Source organism: Emys orbicularis, chromosome 12, assembly GCF_028017835.1.
Source record: "Emys orbicularis isolate rEmyOrb1 chromosome 12, rEmyOrb1.hap1, whole genome shotgun sequence".
Classification (NCBI taxonomy): Eukaryota; Metazoa; Chordata; order Testudines; family Emydidae; genus Emys; species Emys orbicularis.
Genome location: NC_088694.1, coordinates 36,157,160 through 36,181,538, shown reverse-complemented (window position 1 = coordinate 36,181,538; position 24,379 = coordinate 36,157,160). Strand labels below are relative to the sequence as shown.

At 41.9% G+C, this 24,379-nt stretch overlaps 2 protein-coding genes across 2 annotated transcripts; both read left to right on the top strand.

The window, feature by feature from the left end:
- Window positions 1-1,068: 1,068 nt before the first annotated feature.
- On the top strand, window positions 1,069-2,007 carry LOC135886588 (olfactory receptor 9S13-like). The gene has a single exon (XM_065414346.1). It carries the CDS (start codon window positions 1,072-1,074, stop codon window positions 2,005-2,007), a length of 936 nt encoding a protein of 311 aa, XP_065270418.1. The 5' UTR covers window positions 1,069-1,071.
- An 11,402-nt stretch (window positions 2,008-13,409) lies between these two features.
- LOC135886036 (olfactory receptor 9S13-like) lies at window positions 13,410-14,354 on the top strand. Its single transcript, XM_065413927.1, has one exon. The coding sequence runs from the start codon at window positions 13,410-13,412 to the stop codon at window positions 14,352-14,354; it is 945 nt and encodes a 314-aa protein (XP_065269999.1).
- Window positions 14,355-24,379: the final 10,025 nt, after the last annotated feature.

The window sequence follows — 24,379 nt, the reverse complement described above, 5'->3', positions numbered from 1 at the left end:
AGTGAGCCCCATCCATACTGTGCACTGGATGAGGCAGGGGTACTGTGGAAATAATAATATGTGATCAGGTAATTAAGGACTCTATCATAATTAAGCTTGGCATAATTCAATGTTTTAATATAATTTCAACAGAAAATACCAACGTTGATTTTAAGCCTTTTTTCAATTGTTATCAATTTAAATTTTCACAATTATGGGAAATTATTGGGGGCTCAAAGAAAGGGGATTAGACACTAATTATTTAATGACAGTACACATTCAGATATAAAAAGCTAAAGTTTGATAACCGCTAAAACACAAATTGTGAGCGTCACATGTGAACATGTACAAAATAAATAACCTTAAATCACACTCCAGTAAATTCTGAAGCAGCATTTTTCTGGCTTTTCCTGTCTGTAGATTTTAATGGTTACTGATGGAAATGCTTTTTCATCAATGTGTGTGTTTGCTGTTAAGTACCTCTAAAAATACAACCTGTCCAAATCTAATCATAACGTATAAGTACAGGGCAGTGAATGAAAGTTGCACGGGCAACTTTAATCCTGGCATTCCCTAATTTTGAGAGACAGAGAGTAATGCTCTAGTTCAGTCACAAACTCTTGGGCTTGATGCACACTAAATCCTCATCTTGCTGCCTTCTAGCCTTAAAATAAAGGACTGTGTGCACTGAGGGCCACATTTCACCAAACTAGCTCATGTCGAGTACTCCTTCACTCCATGGGGAGTCCCATGGATCTCAGTGAGTAAGAACATGATAAGAGTAGCAAAATCTTGCACTCTATGGGAAAATTCCCCTCTTGTAAATAATTGTTATATGGGAATGTTAATAAATTGGTGTTCTACTGCAGAAAAGTCAAAATTTCTAACAGAACTTTTGGAGATTTATTAAGAAGAAATGTAATGACATTTCTAAGGGTTAAGTCCACTTTTATCTAAGCGAACAGGAGACGTGCCTTTATTTTCAATGAGAGTGAGATACAAAAGGAACCTGCAGCCTTCTGCATTCTCCTTAGCTCTTTGGTTCTTTTTTAAAATGCTTATCTCATTCCTTTTCCCAGGTAAATAGAGACAATGAAAGAGAGAAACCACACAGCACTGACGGAATTCATCCTGCTGGGGTTTGGAAGTGGTCTGGGGCTCAAGGAGGGCCCCTTTGTGGTGTTTCTGGTGATTTACATGACAACGGTGCTGGGGAACACCACCATGGTCTTCCTTATTAGCGCCAACTCTCCCCTGCACACCCCCATGTACTTCTTCCTCATGAACCTGTCGCTCTTAGACCTTTGCTACTCCTCCACCATTGCCCCCAAAGCCATGATGAGCTTCCTAGCAGGCAGCAAAACCATTTCCTTCAACGGATGTGCCACCCAATTATTCTTCTTCGGTCTCTTTGCCAGTACTGAGGCGTTCATCTTGGCAGCTATGTCGTATGATCGATACACCGCCATCTGCAACCCGCTCCTGTATCCCATCGCCATGTCCAAGCAGGTTTGTGTTCAACTGCTGGTGGGTTCCTATGTTTGCGGCGGTGTAAATTCAATGGTGCAAACAGTCTTCACCTTTACACTCTGTTTCTGTGGGTCCAATGAGATAGATCACTTCTTCTGTGACATTCCACCCCTGCTAAGCCTTTCATGCACCAACACAGACATCAATGAACTGGTGCTGTTCACTTTATCCAGTCTCATCATCGTGAGCACCTCCATGGTCATTCTTGTATCCTATGCCTGCATCATCTCTGTCATCCTCAGGATTCGCTCTGTTGAGGGCAGACGCAGAGCCTTTTCCACCTGCACCTCCCACATGATGTCTGTAATTCTATTTTATGGGACTCTTACCTTCATATATGCCCAGCCCAGTTCGCTATCTGCTCCAGCTCAGAGCAAAATGGTGTCTGTGTTTTATACCCTGGTCATCCCTATGTTGAATCCCCTCATCTATAGCCTGAGGAACAAGGACGTGAAAGAAGCTTTGGGAAGAACCATCACCTCAGTGCTTCTAAAATGAACCTTCTCAATGAACATTGAGATAAATAATCCTTTGGGTTCAGTACAGTAACAGTCAAAATCTCTCTCTCTCTCTCTTTCTCTCTCTCTCTCCCCCCTGCATCAATCTATCTATCGATCTACCTATCTATCCCCATACAACCCCTTTATCTATCTATCTATCTATCTATCTATCTATCTATCTATCTATCTATCTATCTATCTATCTATCTATCCCCATACAACCCATCTATCTATCTATCTATCTATCTATCTATCTATCTATCTATCTATCTATCTATCTATCTATCTATCTATCTATCTATCTAAACTACCAGTTCCCATTTGTACTCATCTCTCTCTCTAAATTTGTATTTCACTCCCAACTCTGGTGTATGCCATTATAAGAGTGATTTAAAAATAAATCTATCAAACCTTTGTGTATTCATGTTACATTTTTGCACATTGTTATCTATTTATGTACCTTAGAAATGCATCTGATTTGGAAATATGGATTCAAATGCACCTGAACCTTATGGGAGTGTTTGAGATCTGTATTGGAATTTGACCACTGCTCTATCAATGCTGATCCACACACTGGAACTCAAGAATAGTCCTCTGCCTTAATGGTGTGTGTGTGTGTGTGTGTGTGTGTGTGTGTGTGCGCGCTCACTTTTGAAAACAGCCCTTTTTACTTTCAGTTCAGATGACAGGGGTATGTGCTATTGGTGCCCGGTTCCCATTGTCATTCAATGGGAGATGAGTGATAAAATCCATTTGGCCCCTTTGAAAATCCCTGTCTTGGTGCTAATATCCCAGGACTTCTTACATTAATATTGGTCTCTCTCTCTCCTTTATCAGCTTGTGTTTTGTGTATTGTTCGGATGGCCAATAAAAGTAATGATTATAGAAAAAGTGCTGTGTAGTCTCTGCTCTGCACCATGGAGTACCCCACTTATTCATAACCTCTCTAGTGTAGTCGATCTTGGGGGGGCTAACCTCTCACAGATTAAAGTATGTGTAAAATCTCACCTTAGGAACATAAGAACAGCCATACTGGGTCAGACCAATGGTCCATCTAACCTAGAATCCTGTCTTCCGACCGTGGCCAATCCCAGGTGCTTCAGAGGAAATGAACAGAACAGGGAACATCGAGTGATCCATCCCCTGTTTCCCATTTCCAGCTTCTGGCAAAGAGAAGCTAGGGACATTCAAAGCAAGGGGTTGCATCCTCTCACTGTGGGCTGGGTAATTGGTTAATGTAAACCATAACTATAGATAAGGATGCACATAGGATGGAGGAGGTGAGGGAACCAGCTCCTGGATAGAGATGCGGAAAAAAATTCTGACAAAAATCTTTGGGGATGAAAAATTGAGATTTATGTTGACCAAAATATTTGGCAAATTTGAGCTGACTTTTCCAAAATTTTGTCAGTTGGAGAGAAAAAAACGGATTTGCTTTTAAATCAAAACTTTTCCTTTCAACATTTTTTAAAGGAAACGTTTTAATTGTTTCATTCAAAAAATGTTTTTTCATTTAGAATTTTACCGCAATTTTATTTTCTGAAGAATGGTTAAAAACTCCAAAATGAGAAAAACAAAATATTGTGTTTGGGGAATCTGGCTAAACTTTTGTTCAACTGAAAAGATTTTTTTCCAACTTGTTTGGTTCACTGCATCATCATCATCATCATCATCTAAAACACTTTCTTTCAAATTTTCAATCTAAAAAAATAATTTTGGCTCAACCCAAAACACATTCTTTTTTTTTTCTTCAGGTTTTCAGTTCAGCCAGTGAGTAGAAAAGTTGGTTATTTTCACAGCTACATACGTGACTATTTCAGACACAGGAGGCATAGTACAAGTGTGAACTACTGTTCTCGTCCTCAGTGGCTCTGAACACCATTTGCTCTCACTGAAGTCAGTAGCTGGTGCACCTGCCGAAGAAGAGGTGTGATAACAGCTGAACAGGAGATCAGCCACAGCATCTAATGGTCATCTTGCTGCTTTAACCGTGGTTTATTTGGTGGGAATCCTAGGGGATTAATAGGCCAAATAACCATTCAGTTGGGCCTGTCCCAGTGATTCTGTCATAGATCTGCTTTTAAACAGTCTCTTGGTGGTTCAGAGTTCAGACTGGCCAACACCAGGGCTCCCCCCAAGCCAAGCTGCAGGAGAATCCATCTTGGCTCTGCCCCTGTCTCTTTGTCTGTCAGTCCTAGGTGACAGCTCCTGAGTTTCCGTGAGCCCACTTCTTATCACAACCATCGCTGGACACCTTTCTCCTTTGTTCCCCAGCTCAGGTCCTTTGCTGTGCTAGGTGTTTCCATTGCCTCTTTCAGAACCTCCATTTACATATGTAGGTTTATTCAATTTGTCAGTAACTCTGGGTCTCCAACCAGACATCTCTGTAAGTCCAACATCTTGTCCCTTCCCTTTAGACTTACGACACATCTACACTTCAAATGATGCACTGATGCAGCTGCGCCACTGTAGCACTTTAATGAAGATGCTCTATGGCAACAGGAGGGAGCGTAGTTAATCCACCTCCCCAAGAGGCAGTAGCTATGTTGGCTGGAGAAGCTCTCCTATTGATATAGTGCTGTCTACACAGGGGGTTAGGTCAGTGTAACTGGATTTTTCACCCCCCCCCCACCCGAGAGACATAGTTATATTCATATAGGTCTGTAGTGTAGATCAGACCTAAGTTCATAGTGCTACAGAGCACAGAGGGAAAAACAACCGTGCATAGGAATTATAAAAATGTTACCAAAATCTCCACATTTGTCCCAGCATCTACTATTATTTGTGTTAATAGTAGTACCTGCAAGCCTCCCCTGAGTTTGGGGTTCCAATATTCTAGTTGTTGGGCAAGGCACAGGGTAGAAGACGGTCCCTGCCCCAATCTGAATAAACAAGAGGTGGAAGATGACACAGAGACATGGAAAGGAGAAGCAACATGCCCGAGGACACAAGCCAAGTTAATGGCAGAGACAGGGAGAGATCTGTCATAATAGCCTGTCAAAAAGTTCTGTACTTCTAAAAATCTGAGCATCGTGGACATTTCCTGACAGCCAAGATTAGTATCAGTAAACCACCAGCCTGCCAGACAAGGACGAAGCAGTCCTTCTGGGCTATGTACCCAGAGTCTAGGGGAGTGTATGGGTGGCACAGATTGAGGATATGGGCCCCATCTATCACCATGGATACGGAAGCCCTGGTCACTGAATGACCAAAAAGTACATGAGTGAGAGTCTGCTCGTCACCCCAGACAGCATCACCATAGCCAGCCATCATCACAGAGCAATTCATAAAATTCAGCACAATGCCTGAACAATCTTATCACAATTACCATTTCCCCAACATAGCAATTCTTAGATTATAAGGCCAGGAGGGACCATTAGGTAGCGCTCATTAGGAATGGGGGTTACATACATTTTTCATGGAACATATCAATGAAAAGGGTTTTTTTCATATTTGTAATTTTTATTGAATTTTTTTTGGCTTTTAATAAAAATATCAAAGACTCCAAAATCTGTTTTCAGTTTTCTGACAAACAAAAAAAAATTTTTGAGGAAAACATCTGCAAAATGTTTCATGTTGTTGAAAACCCAGTTTTCCACAAAAAAAAAAAAAGAGTTTAAATGGAAAGTTTCCAACCAGTTCTACCATTAGATCATCTAGTCTGACCTCCTGCATAACCCAGGCTTGAGAATTCTACCCAGATATGTCTGAAGCCAGCTTATGTGCTGAAAGAACACCCCTGCTCAGAAACCCACAGCAGCAAGTCTTTTGAAGGGTAAACTTTCCCAGGGATTAGTGGAAGAATGTTTTGCGCAAGGGTTTGAAGGCTACTTCCAGGTCTTCTCTAGGACAGACGAACCAAGAGTAAGAAGAATGGAAGCATCAGTAATCCTGTTTCCTATGGGTGTGTTTGCAGGATCCCTCTCAATTTAAATGACCTGAGCAACACTGAAATAGTTAGTAATATAGCCTGGACATACACCCAGAGAGCTAGGGGAAGAAATTTTCAACTGCAAGAGCAAGAATTTGGAACATCCTTCTGCAGTCATTCTGAAAAAGTCCCCCCTCGCCAACTGCAGGTCTCACAGGAGGACTCACCACACCATCGATGACCAGAAGAGCAGAAAATCTGCTTACGGTGTGTACAGCTGTTGAGACACATGACTAATGTCCACACTTGGATGGACTATTGACTGACCTTCTGGCCAATTTCACTGTTTTGATAATTCCTGTGCAATGCCTAAGTACCATGGTTGCCAACAATTTGAAAACTCTAATGAAAAAAGTAGATGATACTGCAGAGACCACTAATATATGCATCTGGTGCATTCTTCAAAAAGGATATATTTAAAAAATGCAAATGGTGCAGAGAACAGATAAAAGATTGATTTCAAGTTTCACTGTAAAATAATAAGGGAGACCAGTGTATTTAGAGAGAAGTTTAAGAGATGGTCTGTAAACGCCTGGTAGCAGAGGTCGTTAGCCTTTTTGGTGACAACATCACACTTAGAGTTTGTGACCCCACAGTTCCCCACAATTCATGTCAAAAAGCTGGAGACATGGCAGAGAAGAGCCACAAAAATCATGTCAGAGCTGGAAAAAATGCCTGAGTGTGCCAGACATAAAGAGCACAATCTGTTTATCTATCAAAATGAAGATTGGGTGTGAGACTTGATCACAGAGTATAAGCACAGAGAGAATATTCTGGATATTAAAGTCATCTTTATTTTTGCAGACAAAGGCATAACAAGAGCTAGTATCTTGAAGAGAAACCAGACAAATTCAAATTAAAAATCAGGCACACGCTTTTGACAGTGAGAGTGCTTGACCGTTGGGATGAAGTGCCAAGGGGAATAGTGGAGTCTGTCTAAATAAAGACAGAGTGCCTTTCTGGAAGATGCTTTTTTAAAACACAAGTTATCGGGAACAGAACAGGGTTAATGGGGTGAAATTCTCTGGTTGGCATTGTACAGGAGGTCAGGTTAGAAGATCAAATGGTCCGTGCTGTCCTTGAAAACTATGAATCTCTGTGGTTTTGTTACAATGGAGGGCTATTTAATTTAATAGATTCCCAGATTCCAAGAGCAGAAGGGACTACTGTGACCATCTAGCCTGATCTCCTGTAGAACACAAGTCAAATGACTGCCCCAAAATAATTCCTAGAGCAGATCTTTAAGAAAAACATCTGATCTTGATTTTAAAAAATTGCCAGTGAATCCACCACACCCAATGGTAAATTGCTCCAATATTTAATCCCACTGGCAAAGAATTAAGAACTAAATGAAAGAAAGGATTGACATGTAAGAAGGTCTTTCTAACTTCTTGACTCTTATAGTGTTTCCGAATGTTGTTTGCTATAGATCATGTTGGTTTCAGCTCTTCTGCCTCTTTCACTAGCTGGCTCATCTCCTGAGTGACGAACCGCTGGGCTGTGGCATTTGTTTGCTATTGCTGATGTCTCTGGGTTCTGTCAGTCCCATTGGTGGCTGGCTGCCGGGGAAGAAGAAGTGCTCTTTCATCCAATCCCGTGGCTTCTGCAGACAAAGGTGTAGTAGCATAGCACGGTGACTTATTCCTAACAAAGCTTTGTAAAGTCCACTGTCTTTGCTTTCCTCTCCCTCCCATGTCTCCACCCAGTAGCCTCAGGACAAATCAGAACTAATCAGTCCCCCCAGAGTCACCGGGCTTTGCAATCAACAGGGTTAGATTCAGACATTTGTAGCAAAATCAGGATGGTTGGAGAGTGGTTTACATCCATCAGAGGAGAATCAGACACTCAGTCTGCAGCCTGACTCTGAGACGTTCTCTGAGGGTGTTTATGAATTTAGATTAATTGGTCTACTAATGCACATAGTATGGTTTCTCTATTCCTGGAATGGATTAATTTAACTCTGAGAAGTAGGTGTTGGGTTTGACCACTTGTCTTCCAATTTACCTTGAGCGTGATCTCATATTCATTGAAAATTGGGGGCAATCAAAAAAAATAATTATTTTTCATGGAAATTTGAAGTTTTTTTTGAAAAATACATTTCACTTTTCAGTAGTCTTAAGCTGAAAAATTTGGCTTTCAGTTTTTCAATTAACATTCACCATTTTCTAGGGGGTGGGGAGAACACCTTTTCTGTCCAGCTTTAAAAGTCCAGTGAAGATTATGGGTAGGATTGTCTTGTTTGGCAAATTTCTTTCAAACTGTGACTTGCATTTCTATAAGAATATAGCAATGGCTATACAGGGTCAGATCAATGGTCCGTGTAGTCCAGGGTCCTCTCTTCAGACAATGACCAGTGCCAGATTCCTCAGAGGAAATGAATAGACAAGAGCGATTATCGAGTGATCCATCCTCTTTGTTGTCCACTCCCAGTTATATTTCAGTCTATGCCTTCTTTCACAATAGTTCCTATCCCCCAACAGCATGACCTATTCTATCATTCCTATATATTCGGTGCCTGGTATTACCATGTGACATTGATTATCATCATTCCACCAAGTTTCTGTGACGCTTATTATGTCTATATCCTCCTTTAATATCAGCCCCTCAAGCTCACCCATCTTAGTATTTCAACTTCGAGCACTTGTGTATAAGCACTTATAAAATGGGTCAATATTGAGTTGTCTGCCTTCATTTGATGTAATTGAATGGGACTTTTTTCATTTCTCTTCTGCTCCAAACTGTACTTTATCAACTTCTACCCTCTCTTCTCTTGCCATTGAACAGAATGGGATTGCTACTGCAAATGTAGGCCTAGGAGAAGAAACATTTTTACAGCTCTAGTCTGTCCACCGCACTCATCCATCCTAGTAGTTGGGTCTCACCATTGGCTGCACGATATTATGCACTGCACAGCATGCATCAGCGGCTGCTGGAATGTTTTCCTCCTCAGAGATTGATCCTTTCATGAGACATTTTCACCTGCCCTTCAAAGTCCACTCCCTAGTCATCCTGAACCTGCCCAGGTGATCACTGAACCTCTCCTTGCTTCTCTCTAAATTGTTGATGTACAGCTTCCAGAGAAGGAAAGGGTGGGCTGAGGCACCAAGAGAGAGGCAGAACTTACACAGAAACCCTGTTAAAGTCAGTTGGACAGTCTGGGGAGAACACCCTAGCTTTCAGCCTTCCAAAAAGCCTTGTATTCCTAAAACTTTGAGGGGTGTGGACTTTTCCCAACCATCCAATATCCATATCAGTAAATCACCCACTAAGGTTCACCAAGGCCTCTGTACTATGGAGCAGTAACCCTTGTGGTTTATGTACTCAATGTCTATTTGGGGAAAGGGGCACACAATAAGGACTCAGCATTGTTAAGGAAGTCATTGAATTCATCTATTATTTCCTGCACATTGCCCAGGGTTTCTATCCAGAACAGCAAGACATTATTTCGCACCTGGCATGCCTACATGATGACCCACACCAAAACTGATTTTCCGGCATCGAATTGATTCCCCACTGACCGATAGCAATATGGGGTTGCACGATTCCATGTGGCAATGTGCATTCCTTTCTCCACTGTTGAGACAGCGCTCATCTCGCTGTCTGTGCACTGCAGAGTTTGGGTGAGCTTGGCCCTCAGTTCCAGGAATTTGGCTTTCTATATCTGAAAGTCCTGGAGCCACTGCTGGTCATACCAGGTTTGCATCATAACCCAGTCCATCCACTTGATGCTCATTGAATGGGCCTTAAACCACCTCACTGGTGGGTGCACCTGGTCTTGGGAAGTTGTACGGGTGTATCTGCAGGACTATCAGTTCGCTCATCCTCAGGTGACTCTGTCTGAACACTGGGGCCTTGGAAATAAACCAGAATTGTTTGGTCTATACATAAAATGGGGAAGAGTGCTGTGTTTCTCAGCACTGCATGCATCTTTGCAGTGGACAATTCATACACAGGGAATGAGAATAGTAGGCTATTGGATGGTATGGAGGGAATTGTCAACATTTCCCCCTGGATTCCCTAAAGTCTCTGAGAGACATAAGGGTATTCCACAATGCACTGTGAAAATCTCCCACAAGGTAACATGCTAGAAGGTTCCAATAGGGGACACTGGAATTCCTACCCAGAGTACAACACATCTTTTCCCAATACAACCTGGTGCTGTGTGGACACAAGGCAGTGATACAATTGACAGAATATGAATGCACTCTGTTGAATTAGTTTTGTCCGTGGTAGAGCTGTTTTAGAACTCAAATTCCCATTCCAGGGGAAATTCTGAAATAAAAAAAAAAAAGAAAAAAGTAGAAGAAGAACAGAGAAAAAAGGAATTGTTATTCAGATTGGGTCTAATTCCACACCCCTTATTCAGCAGAACTACTTGCATCAGTAAGTGCTACTCAATGAGAGTAAAGGTTGTGGAACTGGTCACACAGTTGGCTTCACTGCGAATGTTAATTTGAGGGGGGTAACCAGCGTCTTTATGGAAAGAAGACTAAAAACACACTTAGTTCATGTGAGCCCAATATTTCAGTGTTGGAAATCACTGTAATCCCAAAACAAAGCAACATTAAAAACAAATCTTGTGTGAAGTTTTGAACTTTATGAAGCACTCGGGGACCATGTCCCAGCGGGTCCTGGAATGAAGCAGAAAGACTCATCAATGAGGTCAGTGCTCATTGTTGAGAGATGCGTGAGGAGGAAATATTTCTGGTGGTAAAACGACTTTTCTGGCTGTTGATAGAAACTAACAGCTGCAATAGTCTTGGCCTTGAGTCTGGGGCAACATTTTCAAATTCCGGCTCTTAGGAACATTAAAGCAGACCGACGTTGAAATTACTTGTGCTGTGTGATAGGCAGATGTGCCGATCCATTGAGAGAAGAGAGCATGAGGTCACTGTTAAGTTTCTGCAAGTTGAATGAAGCTGGGGTATGTATTGATTTCAGGCTTCTGTTGGAGATCAATCTGAAAGGCTTATGGAATGTCATGGTGAATTATAAATAGTGTTGCCTATAATATGATGGTGGCAAAGAATTCTGAAGAGTTTTCTTTCAATTCTGGTTTCAATGCTTTTAGGTTCTGGTTGGTGGGGAGTGCCCTGATGCAACCTCAAGTGTCACTAAACCTAATTTTTGTTTGTGTTTGTTATTATAAGAGCCGCTCTGAACTTTTTTCCCCTACCGAAAGTTTTTAGTTGAAAACTTAATTACAAACTGGGGGAGGGAGAATGATTTTCCAATCAAAAACTGAATTGTTTTGAGGAAAGCAGACATTTTATGTGAACATTTTCATTTAATTGAAACTCCACTATTCCACTGAAAATTTTGACTGGCTGTCATTATTACTATTGTTACAGTAGCACTGGAATCAAGACTCAGGGTTACATTGTGTTACACTCTGCATAAAAATAAGAAAGAAAGGTCTCCAGATTAAGTCTAGGGGGATTTTTTTTTTTTGTAACTAAGGTGATGGGAGAAAATCTGGAAGCTGGCATGGAGGGGAGATTGGACAATGAAACTGGAAGCTGGGAGGTAAACTAGGACTGACTGGGCAATAAAACTAGTGCTGAGAGTTGGGAGGGAGACTACATGGGCTAAAAAACTATGTCTGGAGCCCAGGGAGGGACATTGAGCAGGGGGAGTGTTGATAGCCAGTAGGTGATGGGGAGATTGAGATCAAATGATGAGCTGGGGGGGGGGATATTGGAACTGGCTGAGCAGGGGCTGAGAACAAGTAGAACAGGGTGGAGGAGGCGAGGAGGTATGGTAAACAAATCCAATGAGGATCCAGTGTGAAGGGTCAGAACCAGCACTGGCTGGACAAAGAGACTAGGAAAAGGAACTGAGTTGGGGACGGGGGGAAGATTGTGAGATTGGATGAGAAGCCTAGAAAGGGAGACTGGATCTGGGAGCCAGTGGGAAAGGGGAACTTAGACAAAGTGGTGAGTGACTCTGGATGTGGAAGGTGTGGAAAATAGAATGAGAGAAGGAGCCAGGTTTGAGGAAGAGCCAAGACTGGGAAAGAGAAAGGTTGGAGCAGATTAAAAATCTCTCATCTCCAGTGCTGTGAAAACAAATTCACTGATGTTTGTGAAGCGCTCAGATACTATAGTGATGGGCACTATGGGAAAGCCTCTGGGGGAATTAATAATTCTCTCTCCAGAGCAGGGTTTGCACAGTGTGCAGAAAGTAAGTCTTGGGGTCACCCATAGAACAATGAAGACAAAATAAAATATTCAATAGCTGTTCAGTAAGTGAGCCCCATCCATCCTGTGCACTGGATGAGGCAGGGGTACTGTGGAAATAATACAGGCGAGTCTCATCTTACGCAGGGGTTCCGTTCCGCGGTTAGCGCGTAACGTGAAAACCACATATAGTTAAAATTACATTGAGTTGAATGGCGGGTGGAATCGCCCACACTACAGGTAGAGTATTAAAATTATTATTTTTCTCTTTTTTTTCTTTTTGCCGACCGCGTAAAGCTGAAATCGCGCATGTTAAATGCGCGTAAGATGCGACAGACCTGTAATATGTGATCAGGTAATTAAGGACTCTATCATAATTAAGACTGGCATAATTCAATGTTTTAATGTAATTTCAACAGAGAATATCAATGTTTATTTTTAAGCCTTTTTTCAATTGTTATCAATTGAAATTTTCACAGTTATGGGAAACTACCGGGAGCTCAATGAAAGGGTGTTAGATGCTAATTATTTAATGGCAGTACACATTGAGATATAAAAATTCAAAGCTTTATAACCGCTAAAACACAAATTGTGAGTGTCACATGTCATCATGTACAAAATAAATATCCTTAAATCAAACTCTAGTAAGTTCTCAAGCAGAGTTTTTCTGACTTTGCTTGTTTGTAAATTTCAATGGTTATTGATGGAAATGTTTTTTCATCAATGTGTGTGTTTGTTGTCGAGTACCTCTAAAAATCCAGTCTTTCCAAGTCTAATCATAATGTGCAAGTACAGGGAGGTGAATGAAAATTGCACGGGAATCTTTAATCCTGGCATTCCCTAATTTTGAGAGAGAGAGAGTTATGCTCTAGTTAAGTCACAAACTCTTGGGCTTGATGCACACTAAATCCTCATCTTGCTGCCTTCTAGCCTTAAAGTAAAGGACTGTGTGCACTGAGGGCCACATTTCACCACACCAGCTCATGTCGAGTATTCCTTCACTCCAAGGGGAGTCCCATGGATCTCAGTGAGTAAGGGCATGAGTAAGAGTAGCAGAATCTTGCCCTCTATGAGCAAATTCCTCTCTAGTAAATAATTATAATAGGGGAAAGTTAATAAATTGGTGCTCTATGACATTTCTAAGGGTCAAGTCCACTTTTATCTAAGCCAACGGGAGACATGCCTTTATTTTCAATGAGAGTGAGCTACAAATGGGGCCTGTAACCTGCTGCATTCTCCTTAGCCCTTTGGTTCTTTTTTAATGCTTATCTCATTCCTTTCCCCAAGGAAATGGAGACAATAAAAGAGAGAAACCACACAGCACCGATAGAATTCATCCTGCTGGGGTTTGGAAGTGATCCAGGGCTCAAGGAGGGCCCCTTTGTGGTGTTTCTAGCAATTTACTTGACAACTGTGCTGGGGAACACCATCATGGTCTTTCTCATTATAGCCAGCTCTCGCCTGCACACCCCCATGTATTTCTTCCTCATGAACCTGTCACTCTTAGACCTCTGCTACTCCTCCACCATCGCCCCGAAAGCCATGGCAAGCTTCCTAACAGGCAGCAAAACCATTCCCTTCATTGGATGTGCCACCCAATTCTTCTTCTTCGGTGTCTTTGTCACCACTGAGACATTCATCCTGGCAGCCATGGCATATGATCGATACACCGCCATCTGCAACCCGCTCCTGTATCCCATCGCCATGTCCAAGCAGGTTTGTGTTCAATTGCTGGTGGGTTCCTATGTTTGCGGCGGTGTAAACTCCATGGTGCAAACAGTCTTCACCTTTACACTGTGTTTCTGTGGGTCCAATGAGATAGATCACTTCTTCTGTGACATTCCACCCCTGCTAAGCCTTTCATGCACCAACACAGACATCAATGAACTGGTGCTGTTCACTTTATCCAGCTTCATCATCATGAGCACCTCCATGGTCATTCTCGTCTCCTATGCCTACATCATCTCTGCCATTCTCAGGATTCGCTCTGCTGAGGGCAGACACAGAGCCTTCTCCACCTGCACCTCCCACATGATGTCTGTGAGTTTATTTTATGGGACTCTTACCTTCATGTATGCCCAGCCCAGTTCACTATCTGCTCCAGCTCAGAGCAAAGTGGTGTCTGTGTTTTATACCCTGGTCATCCCTATGTTGAATCCCCTCATCTATAGCCTGAGGAACAAGGATGTGAAAGAAGCTTTGGGAAGGACCATCAGCTCAGTGTTTTTAAAATGAACCTTCTCTATGAACATTGATCTAGATAATCCTTTGGGTTATGGTAAGACCAGTACAGTAACAGTCAAAATTTCTATCTATCTATCTATCTATCTATCTATCTATCTATCTATCTATCTATCTATCTATCTATCTATCTATCTATCTATCTATCTAAACTTGCAGTTCCCATTTGTACTCATCTCTCTCTCTAAATTTGTATGCCACTCTCAACACTGGTGTATGCCATTATAAGAGTGATTTAAAAATAAATCAATCACCCCTCTGTGTATCTATGTTACATTTTTTCACATTGTTATATCTTCATGTAACTAAGAAATGCATCTGGTCTGGAAATAAGGATTCAAACATCCCTGAACCTTGGGGAGTGTTTTAGCTATGTGTCAGAATTTCACCACTGGTCTATCAATGCTGATCCACACACTGGAACTCAAAAATAGTCCCTTTGCTTAATATGTGTGTGTGTGTTTGTGGTTATATCACACTTTACTGGCTGACCCCAGTGACTAATCTCCATGCTATTGGCCAAAGAAGGTAAATTACCATTTTCCGAATCACACAGAATTGCAGTCAGCAACAAAACATTTTGTGTATGAAAAATTCAGATTTAGTTTGACCAAAAGCTTTGGCAAATTTGAATTGAGTTTTCCAAATGTTTGTCAGTTGGAGAGAAAAAAAACAACAGATTTGTTTTGAAATCAAAACTTTTCCTTTCAACATTTGTTAAAGAAAACATTTTAATTGTTTGAGTCAAAAAATGCTTTTCCATTTAAAATTTTACAGCAATTTTATTTTCTGAAGAATGGTTAAAAACTCCAAAATGAGAAAAGCAAAATATTGTGTTTGGGGAATCTGCCAAAACTTTTTGTTCAACCCAAAATATTTTTTTCAACTTGTTTGGTTCACTGAATCATCATCGTCTAAAACATTTACTTTCATATTTTCAATTTAGCCAGTGAGTAGAAAAGTTGGTTATTTTCACAGCTACATACGTGGGTATTTCAGACACAGAAGGCATAGTACAAGTGTGAACTACTGTTCTCGCCCTCAGTGGTTCTGAAAACCATTTGCTCTCACTGAAGTCAGTAGCCGGTGCACCTGCAGAAGAAGAGGTCTGATAACAGTTGTATGGGAGATCAGCCACAGCATCTAATGGCCATCTTGTTGCTTCTACCCTGGTTTATTTGGTGGGAATCCTAGGGCGTTAATAGGCCAAATAACCATTCAGTTGGGCCTGTCCCAGTGATTCTGTCATAGATCTGCTTTTAAACAATCCCTTGGTGGTTCAGAGTTCATACAGGCCAACGCCGGGGCTCCCCCCAAGCCAATCTGATGGAGAATCCATCTTGGCTCTGCCCCATTTCTTTGTCTGTCAGTCCTAGGTGACAGCTCCTGAGTCTCCATGAGCCCAATTCTTATCACAGCCATTGTCAGGCACCTTTCACCTTTGTTCCCCAGCTCAGGGCCTTTGCTGTGCTAGGTGTTTCCATTGTCTCTTTCAGAACCTTCATTTACATATCTAGGTTTATTCAATTTGTCAGTGACTCTGGGTCTCCAACCAGACATCTCTGTGAGTCCAATATCTCATCCCTTCCCTTTAGACTTACGACACATCTACACTTCAAATGATGCACTGATGCAGCTGCGCCACTGTAGCACTTTAATGAAGATGCTCTATGGCGAGAGGCGGTAGCTATGTTGGTGTGAGAAGCTCTCCTATCGACATAGTGCTGTCTACACGGGGCGTTAGGTCGATGTAACTGGATTTTTTACCCCCTCCAAGAGACATAGTTATATCGATATAGGCCTGTAGTGTAGGCCAGACCTACACTAGGAATGATGAAATTATTACTAAAATCCCCACATTTGTCTCAGCATTTACTATTATTAGCATTGAGTAGTACCTAGAAGCATCCCCTGAGCTTGGGGTTCCAAAATTCTAGCTGTTGGGCAAGACACAGGGTAGAAGATAGTTCCTGCCCCAATATGAATAAACAAGAGGTGGAAGATGACGCAGAGACACGGAAAGGAGAAGCGACTTGCCCGAGGACACAAGCCAAACTAATTAAATTAAATTAAATTAAATTAAATTATGGCAGAGACAGGGACAGACCTGTCAAAATAGCCTGTTGAAAAGTACTGTACTTCTAAAAATCTGAGCACCGTGGACTTTTCCCAACAGCCAAGATTAGCTTCAGTAAGTCACCAGCCTGCCAGACCAGGGCAAGCAGTCCTTCTGAGGCTAGTCGAGTGCATGGGTGGCACAGATTGAGGATACGGGCCCCATCTATGACCCCAGCATGGATACGGAAGCCCTGATCACTGAATCACCAAAAATACATCAGTGAGGTTCTGTTGGTCACCCTAGGCAGCATCACCATAGCCAGCATCATGGAGCAATTCATCAAATTCAACACAGTGCCTGAACAATCTTTACCGCAATTGCTGTTTCCCCAACATAAAGAACGAGGAGTACTTGTGGCCACAAGTACTCCTCATTCTTTTTGCTGATACAGACTAACACGGCTACCACTCTGAAACCTTTCCCCAACATAGCAATTCTGAGATTATAAGGCCAGGAGTGACCATTGCATAGCTCTCTTTACCAAATGGGGGTTACATATTTTTTTCATGGAACATTTCAATAAAAAGGATTTTTTTTTCATATTTGTAATTTTTCTTGAAATTTTATTGGCTTTTAATCAAAATATCAAAGACCCCTAAATGAAAAATAAAATCTGTTTTCAGTTTTGTGACAAAAAAAAACCCCAAAAACTTTTTCTTTGAGGAAAACAGACACATCTGCAGAATGTTTCATGTTCTTAAAAACCCAGTTTTCCACCAAAAAAAAAAAAAAAGTTTAAATGGAAAGTTTCCAACCAGTTCTACCATTACATCATCTAGTCTGACCTCCTGCATAACACAGGCTCAAGAATTCTACCCAGTTATGCCTGAAGACAGCTTACCACTTCTGGTTGAGCTATAGGTGTCCTGATCCTATTAATTTTATATTATTTGCCTTAAGGACAATTGTCCTGTGTAAGGCTCCTTCTGAAATGCCTCCCCTTCTTAAACAGTTTAGACCCATTAATTAACACCTGGGGAAAACATCCACCATGCTTGAAAGACAACAAAATGGTGATTAACACCAGGATTTTTGCTTCTTCTCAGCAACTGATGGTGGATCAGCTCCAGGCAAGTATGCACTCAAGGAACACCCCTGCTCAGAAACCCACAGCAGCACGTCTTTTGAAGGGCAAACTTTCCCAGGGATTAGTGGAAGTATGTTTTGGGCAAAGACACATTCTCTGATATTTGCTTGCAAGTGTTTGAAGGCTTCTTCCAGGTCTACTCTAGGACAGAAAAAACAAGAGTAAGAAGAATGGAAGCATCAATAATCCTGTTTGCTTTGGGTGTGTTTGCAGAATGCCTCTCATTTTAAGTGACCTGAGCAACACTGATATCGTTAGTAATATAGCCTGGACATACACCCAGGGAGCTAATGGAAGAAATTTTCAACTGCAAGAGCAAGAATTTGGAACATCCTTCTGCAGTCATTCTGAAAAAGTCCCCCCTCGCCAACTGCAGGTCTCACAGGAGGGCTCACCACACCATCAATGACCAGAAGAGCAGAAAATCTGTTTACGGTGTGTACAGATGTTGAGACACATGACTAATCTCCACACTTGGATGGACTATTGACTGACCTTCTGCCCAATTTCACTGTTTTGATAATTCCTGTGCAATGCCTAAGTACCATGGTTGCCAGCAATTTGAAAATTCTAATGAGAAAAGTAGCCGGCACTGAAGAGACCACTAATATCTGCATCTCGTGCATACTTCAAAAAGGATATATTAAAAAAAATGAAAATGGTGCACAGAAGAGATAAAAGATTGATTTCAGGTTTCATTGTGAAAAAATAAGTGACACCAGTTTATTTAGTTTATTTGAGAGAAGTTTTAGAGATGATTGGATCATGTCTGTAAACCCCTGGTAGCAGACGTTGTTAGCCTTTTTGGTGACAACATCACACTGATAGTTTGTGACCCCACAGTTACCCTCAACACATGTCAAAAAGCTGGAGACATGGCAGAGAAGAGCCACAAAAATCATGTCAGAGCTCGAAAAAATGCCTCAGTGTACCAGATGTTAAGAACACAATCTATTTATGTTATGAAAACGAAGATTGTGTGTTGGGGGGGAGGAGACTTGATCACAGAGTATAAGCACAGAGAGAATATTCTGGATATTAAAGGCATCTTTATTTTTGCAGAGGAAGGCATAACAAGAGCCAGTATCTTGAAAAGAAACCAGACAAATTCAAATTGAAAATCAGGCACACACTTTTGACGGTGAGAGTGCTTAACTGTTGGGACGAAATGCCAAGGGAAATGGTGGAGTCTGTCTAAATAAAGGTTCAGAGTAGCCGCCGTGTTAGTCTGTATCTGCAAAAAGCATCTCCCAGAAAGGTACTCTGTCTCCATGTAGACAAAAAGAACAGGAGTACTTGTGGCACCTTAGAGATTAACAAATTTATTTGAGCATAAGCTTTCGTGGGCTACAGCCCACTTCTTCGGATGCATAGAATGGAACATATATTGAGGAGATATATATACACATACAGAGAGCATGAAAAGGTGGGAGTTGTCTTACCAACTCTGAGAGGCCAATTAAATAAGAGAAAAAAACTTTTGAAGTGATAATCAAGGTAGCCCTGTACAGACAGTTTGATAAGAAGTGTGAGAATACTTACAAGGGGAGATAGATTCAATGTTTGTAATGGCTCAGCCATTCCCAGTCCCTATTCAAGCCTAAGTTGATTGTATCTAGTTTGCATATCAATTGCAGCTCAGCAGTTTCTCACTGGAGTCTGTTTTTGAAGCTTTTCTGTTGCAAAATTCCCACCCGCAGGTCTGTCATTGAATGACCAGACAGGTTAAAGTGTTCTCCTACTGGTTTTTGAGTGTTATGATTCCTGATGTCAGATTTGTGTCCATTAATTATTTTGCGTAGAGACTGTCCGGTTTGGCCAATGTACATGGCAGAGGGGCATTGCTGGCACATGATGGCATATATCACATTGGTAGATGTGCAGATGAATGAGCCCCTGATGGTATGAGTGATGTTATTAGGTCCTATGATTTTTGTGGATACAGACTAACATGGCTGCTACTCTGAAACCGGTCCTATGATGATGTCACTTGAATAGATATGTGGACAGAGTTGGCATCGGGCTTTGTTGCAAGGATAGGATCCTGGGTTAGTGTTTTTGTTCAGTGATGTGTGGTTGCTGGTGAGTATTTGCTTCAGGTTAGGGGGTTGTCTGTAAGCGAGGACAGGTCTGTTTCCCAAGATCTGTGAGAGTGAGGGATCATCTTTCAGGATAGGTTGTAGATCTTTGATGATGCGCTGGAGAGGTTTTAGTTGGGGGCTGAAGGTAACAGCTAGTGGTGTTCTGTTATTTTCTTCGTTGGGCCTGTCTTGTAGGAGGTGACTTCTGGGTACTCGTCTGGCTCTGTCAATCTGTTTTTTCACTTCAGCAGGTGGGTATTGTAGTTTTAAGAATGCTTGATAGAGATCTTGTAGGTGCTTGTCTCTGTCTGAGGGATTGGAGCAAATGCGGTTGTATCTTAGAGCTTGGCTGTAGACAGTGGATCGTGTGGTGTGTCCTGGATGAAAGCTGGAGGCATCTAGGTAAGTATAGTGGTCAGTAGGTTTCCGGTATAGGATGTTATTTATGTGACCATCGCTTATTAGCACAGTAGTGTCCAGGAAATGGACCGCTTGTGTGGTTTGATCTAGGCTGAGGTTGATGGTGGGATGGAAATTATTGAAATCATGGTGGAATTCCTCAAGGGCTTCTTTTCCATGGGTCCAGATGATGAAGATGTCATCAGTGTAGTGCAAGTAGAGTAGGGGTGTTAGGGGACGAGAGAAAAGGAAGCGTTGTTCTAAGTCAGCCATAAAAATGTTGGCATACTGTGGGGCCATGCGGGTTCCCATAGCAGTGCTGCTGACTTGAAGGTATATATTGTCTCCAAATGTGAAATAGTTGTGGGTGAGGACAAAGTCACAAAGTTCAGCCACCAGGTTAGCTGTGACATTATCTGGGATACTGCTCCTGATAGCTTGTAGTCCATCTTTGTGTGGAATATTGGTGTAGAGGGCTTCTACATCCATAGTGGCCAACATAACACTCAAAAACCAGGAGGATAACACTTTAACCTGTTTCAGAGTAGCAGCCGTGTTAGTCTGTATCCGCAAAAAGAACAGGAGTACTTGTGGCACCTTAGAGACTGACAGACCTGCGGGTGGCAATTTTTCAATGGAAAAGCTTCAAAAACAGACTCCGATGAGAAACTGCTGAGCTGAAATTGATATGCAAACTAGATACAATCAACTTAGGCTTGAATAGGGACTGGGAATGGCTGAGCCATTACAAATATTGAATCTATCTCCCCTTGTGAGTATTCTCACACTTCTTATCAAACTGTCTGTACTGGGCTACCTTGATTATCATTTCAAAAGTTTTTTTCTCTTACAGAATTGGCCTCTCAGAGTTGGTAAGACAACTCCCACCTTTTCATGCTCTCTGTATGTGTATATATATCTCCTCAATATATGTTCCATTCTATGCATCCGAAGAAGTGGGCTGTAGCCCACGAAAGCTTATGCTCAAATAAATGTGTTAGTCTCTAAGGTGCCACAAGTACTCCTGTTCTTTTTGTCTAAATAAAGACAGAGTGCCTTTCTGGAAGATGCTTTAATAAAACACAAGTTATTGGGAACAGAACGGAGTTAACGGGGTGAAATTCTCTGGCTGACATCGTACAGGAGGTCAGGTTAGAAGATCAAATGATCCGTGCTGGCCTTGAAAACTATGAATCTCTGTGGTTTTGTTACAGCAGAGAGTTATTTAATTTCTTAGATTCACAGATTCCAAGGGCAGAAGGGACCACTGTGACCATGTAGCCTGATCTCCTGTAGAACACAAGTCAAATGACTGCCCCCAAATCATTCCTAGAGCAGATCTTTTAGTAAAACATCTGATCTTGATTTTAAAAAAATTGCCAGAGAATCCACCACACCCTGCATCAAATTGCTCCAATATTTAATCCCACTGGCAAAGAATTAAGAACTAAATGAAAGAAAGGTTTGACATGTAAGAAACTCTTTCTAACTTTTTGATTCTTACAGTGTTTCTGAATCTTATTTGCCATCAATGATGGTGGTTTTATCTCTGCTGCTTCTTTCACTAGCTGGCTTGTCTCCTGAGTGATGTTCCGCTAGACTGTGGCAATTGTTAGCTGTTGCTGATGTCTCTGGGTTCCGTCAGTCCCATTGGTGGCTGGCTGCTGGGGAAGGAGAAGTGCTCTTTCATCCAGTCCTGTGACTTCCACAGACAAAGGTGTAATAGCATAGTGCAGTGACTCATCCCTAACAAGGCTTCTTAAAGTCCACTGTCTTTGATTTCCCCTCCCTCCCATGTCTCCACCCAGGAGCCTCAGGACAAATCCAAACTAAGCATTCCCCCAGAGTCACTGGGCTTTGCAATCAACAGGGTTAGATTCAGACATGTAGAAAAATCAGGAGGCTTGGAGAGTGGTTTACACCCATCAGAGAAGAATCAGACACTCAGTCTGCAGCCTGACACTGAGACACTCTCTGAGGGTGTTTGTGAAATTAGATTAATTGGTATTCTAATACGCATAGTATGAAGAAACAGATTGACAGAGCCAGAAGGGTACCCAGAAGTCACCTACTACAGGACAGGCCCAACAAAGAAAGTAACAAAACGCTACTAGCCGTCACTACATCCCCTAACTAAAACCTCTCCAGTGCATCATCAAGGATCTACAACCTATCCTGAAGGATGATCCCTCACTCTCGCAGACCTTGGGAGACAGGCCAGTCCTCGCTTAGAGACAGCCCCCAACCTGAAGCAAATACTCACCAGCAACTACACACCACACAACAAAAGCACTAACCCAGGAATCAATCCCTGAAAAAACCCCGTTGCCAACTCTGTCCTCATATCTATTCAAGGGACACCATCATAGAACCTAACCACATCAACCACACTATCTGGGGCTCGTTCACGTGCACATCTACCAATGTGATATATATTATGTGCCATCAATGCCCCTCTGTTATGTACATTGGCCAAACCGGACATTCTTTATGCAAAACAGTAAATGGACACAAATCAGACATCAAGAATTGTAACATTCAAAAACCAGTAGGAGAATACTTCACTCTCCCTGGACACTCAATACCAGACTTAAAAGTGGCAATTCTTCAACAAAAGAACTTCAAAAACAGACTCCAACAAGAAACTACAGAACTGGAATTAATTTGCAATCTGGACACCATCAAATTAGGCCTGAATAAAGACTGGGAGTGTATGGGTCACTACAAAAAGTAAATTTCCCTCTGCTGATATTCACACCTTCCTGTCAACTGCTAGAAATGGGCCACCTTGATTGCATTGGCATCGTTAGCACTACAAAAGTAATTTTCCGTCTCTTGGTATTCAACCCTTCTTGTCAACTGTTGAGAATAGGCCACTTCCACCTTAATTGAATTGGCTCATTAGCACTGACCCCCCACTTGGTAAGGCAACTCCCATCTTTTCATGTGCTATAATATATATTCTTCTTACTGTATTTTTCACTCCGTGCATCTGATGAAGTGGGTTTTAGCCCACAAAAGTGAATGCCCAAATAAATTTGTTAGTTTCTAAGGTGACACAAGGACTCCTCGTTATTTTTGCTGATACAGACTAACACGGCTACCACTGTGTAACCTGGCACATAGTATGGTTTCTCTATTCCCAGAATGAATGAATTTAACTCTGAGAATTAGCTGTTGTGTTTGACCATTTGTCTTCCTTATCTCCCTTGAGCATGATCTCATATTCTCTGAACATTGGGGGCAATAAAAAATATTATTTTTCATGGAAAAGTTGAAGATTTAAAAAAAATACATTTCACTTTTCGGTAGTCTTAAGCTGAAAAGATTGGCTTTCAGTTTTTCAATTAACATTCACCATTTTCTAGGAGGTGGGAAGAACACCTTTTCTGTCCAGCTTTAAATGTCCAGAGAAGATTATGGGTTGGATTGTCTTGTTTGGCAAATCCATTTCAAACTGTGACTTTCATTTCTATAAGAATACAGAAATGGCCGTACTGGGTCAGACCAATGGTTTCTGTAGCCAATGTCCTGTCTTCAGACAGTGGCCAGTGCCAGATCATCAGAGGAAATGAACAGAATAGAGCAATTAATGAGTGATCCATCCTCTTTGTTGTCCACTCCCAGCTATATTTGAATCTCTACCTTCTTTCACAATTGTTCCTATCCCCCAACAGCATGATCTATTCTGTCGTTCCTATATATTCGGTGCCTGGTATTACCATGTCCCATTGATTATCATCATTCCACCAAGTTTCTGTGATGCTTATTATGTCAATATCCTTCTTTAATATCAGCCCCTCAAGCTCACCCATCTTAGTATTTTGACTTCTCGTATTTGTGTATAAGCACTTATAAAATGGCTCAATATTTAGTTGTCTGCCTTCATGTGATGCAATTTAAAGCACTTGAATGGGTTACTGTAACAAGGCAAGACTCACCCCTGCAGCGCCTCCTGCCGGTATCATCCGGGAATTAGCTCTCCAGCCGTTAGAGTGCCCTCTGCAGGCCAGTGCCCTGCTGCTGCTTGGCACCCGGGTCTCTCTCTGGACTCCAGTGACCCATTATCTGGGGTGCTGCACCCAGGCAGTACACACCTCAGTCGCAGGATCTCCCCTCCCCGGGGAATCCCCATCCCCTATACCCACCTTGCCTCAGTCATAGGCTACTGCCAGTCACCAACTAGCTCCCGCTCACTGGGGCAGACTGCAGTATAATCCACTCATCACAGGCAAGGTTGGGTTTGGACTAGCTACCTCTGCCTAGCCTTGGGCTGTCCCCTGCAACCCCAGTACATATTTGGCCTTATACTAGGCCGCAGCCTGGGGGTTTC

Coding starts and splice junctions, on each gene's coding strand:
- LOC135886036 (XM_065413927.1), top strand. CDS start 13,410: ATGGAGACAATAAAAGAGAGAAACCACACAGCACCGATAGAATTCATC.
- LOC135886588 (XM_065414346.1), top strand. CDS start 1,072: ATGAAAGAGAGAAACCACACAGCACTGACGGAATTCATCCTGCTGGGG.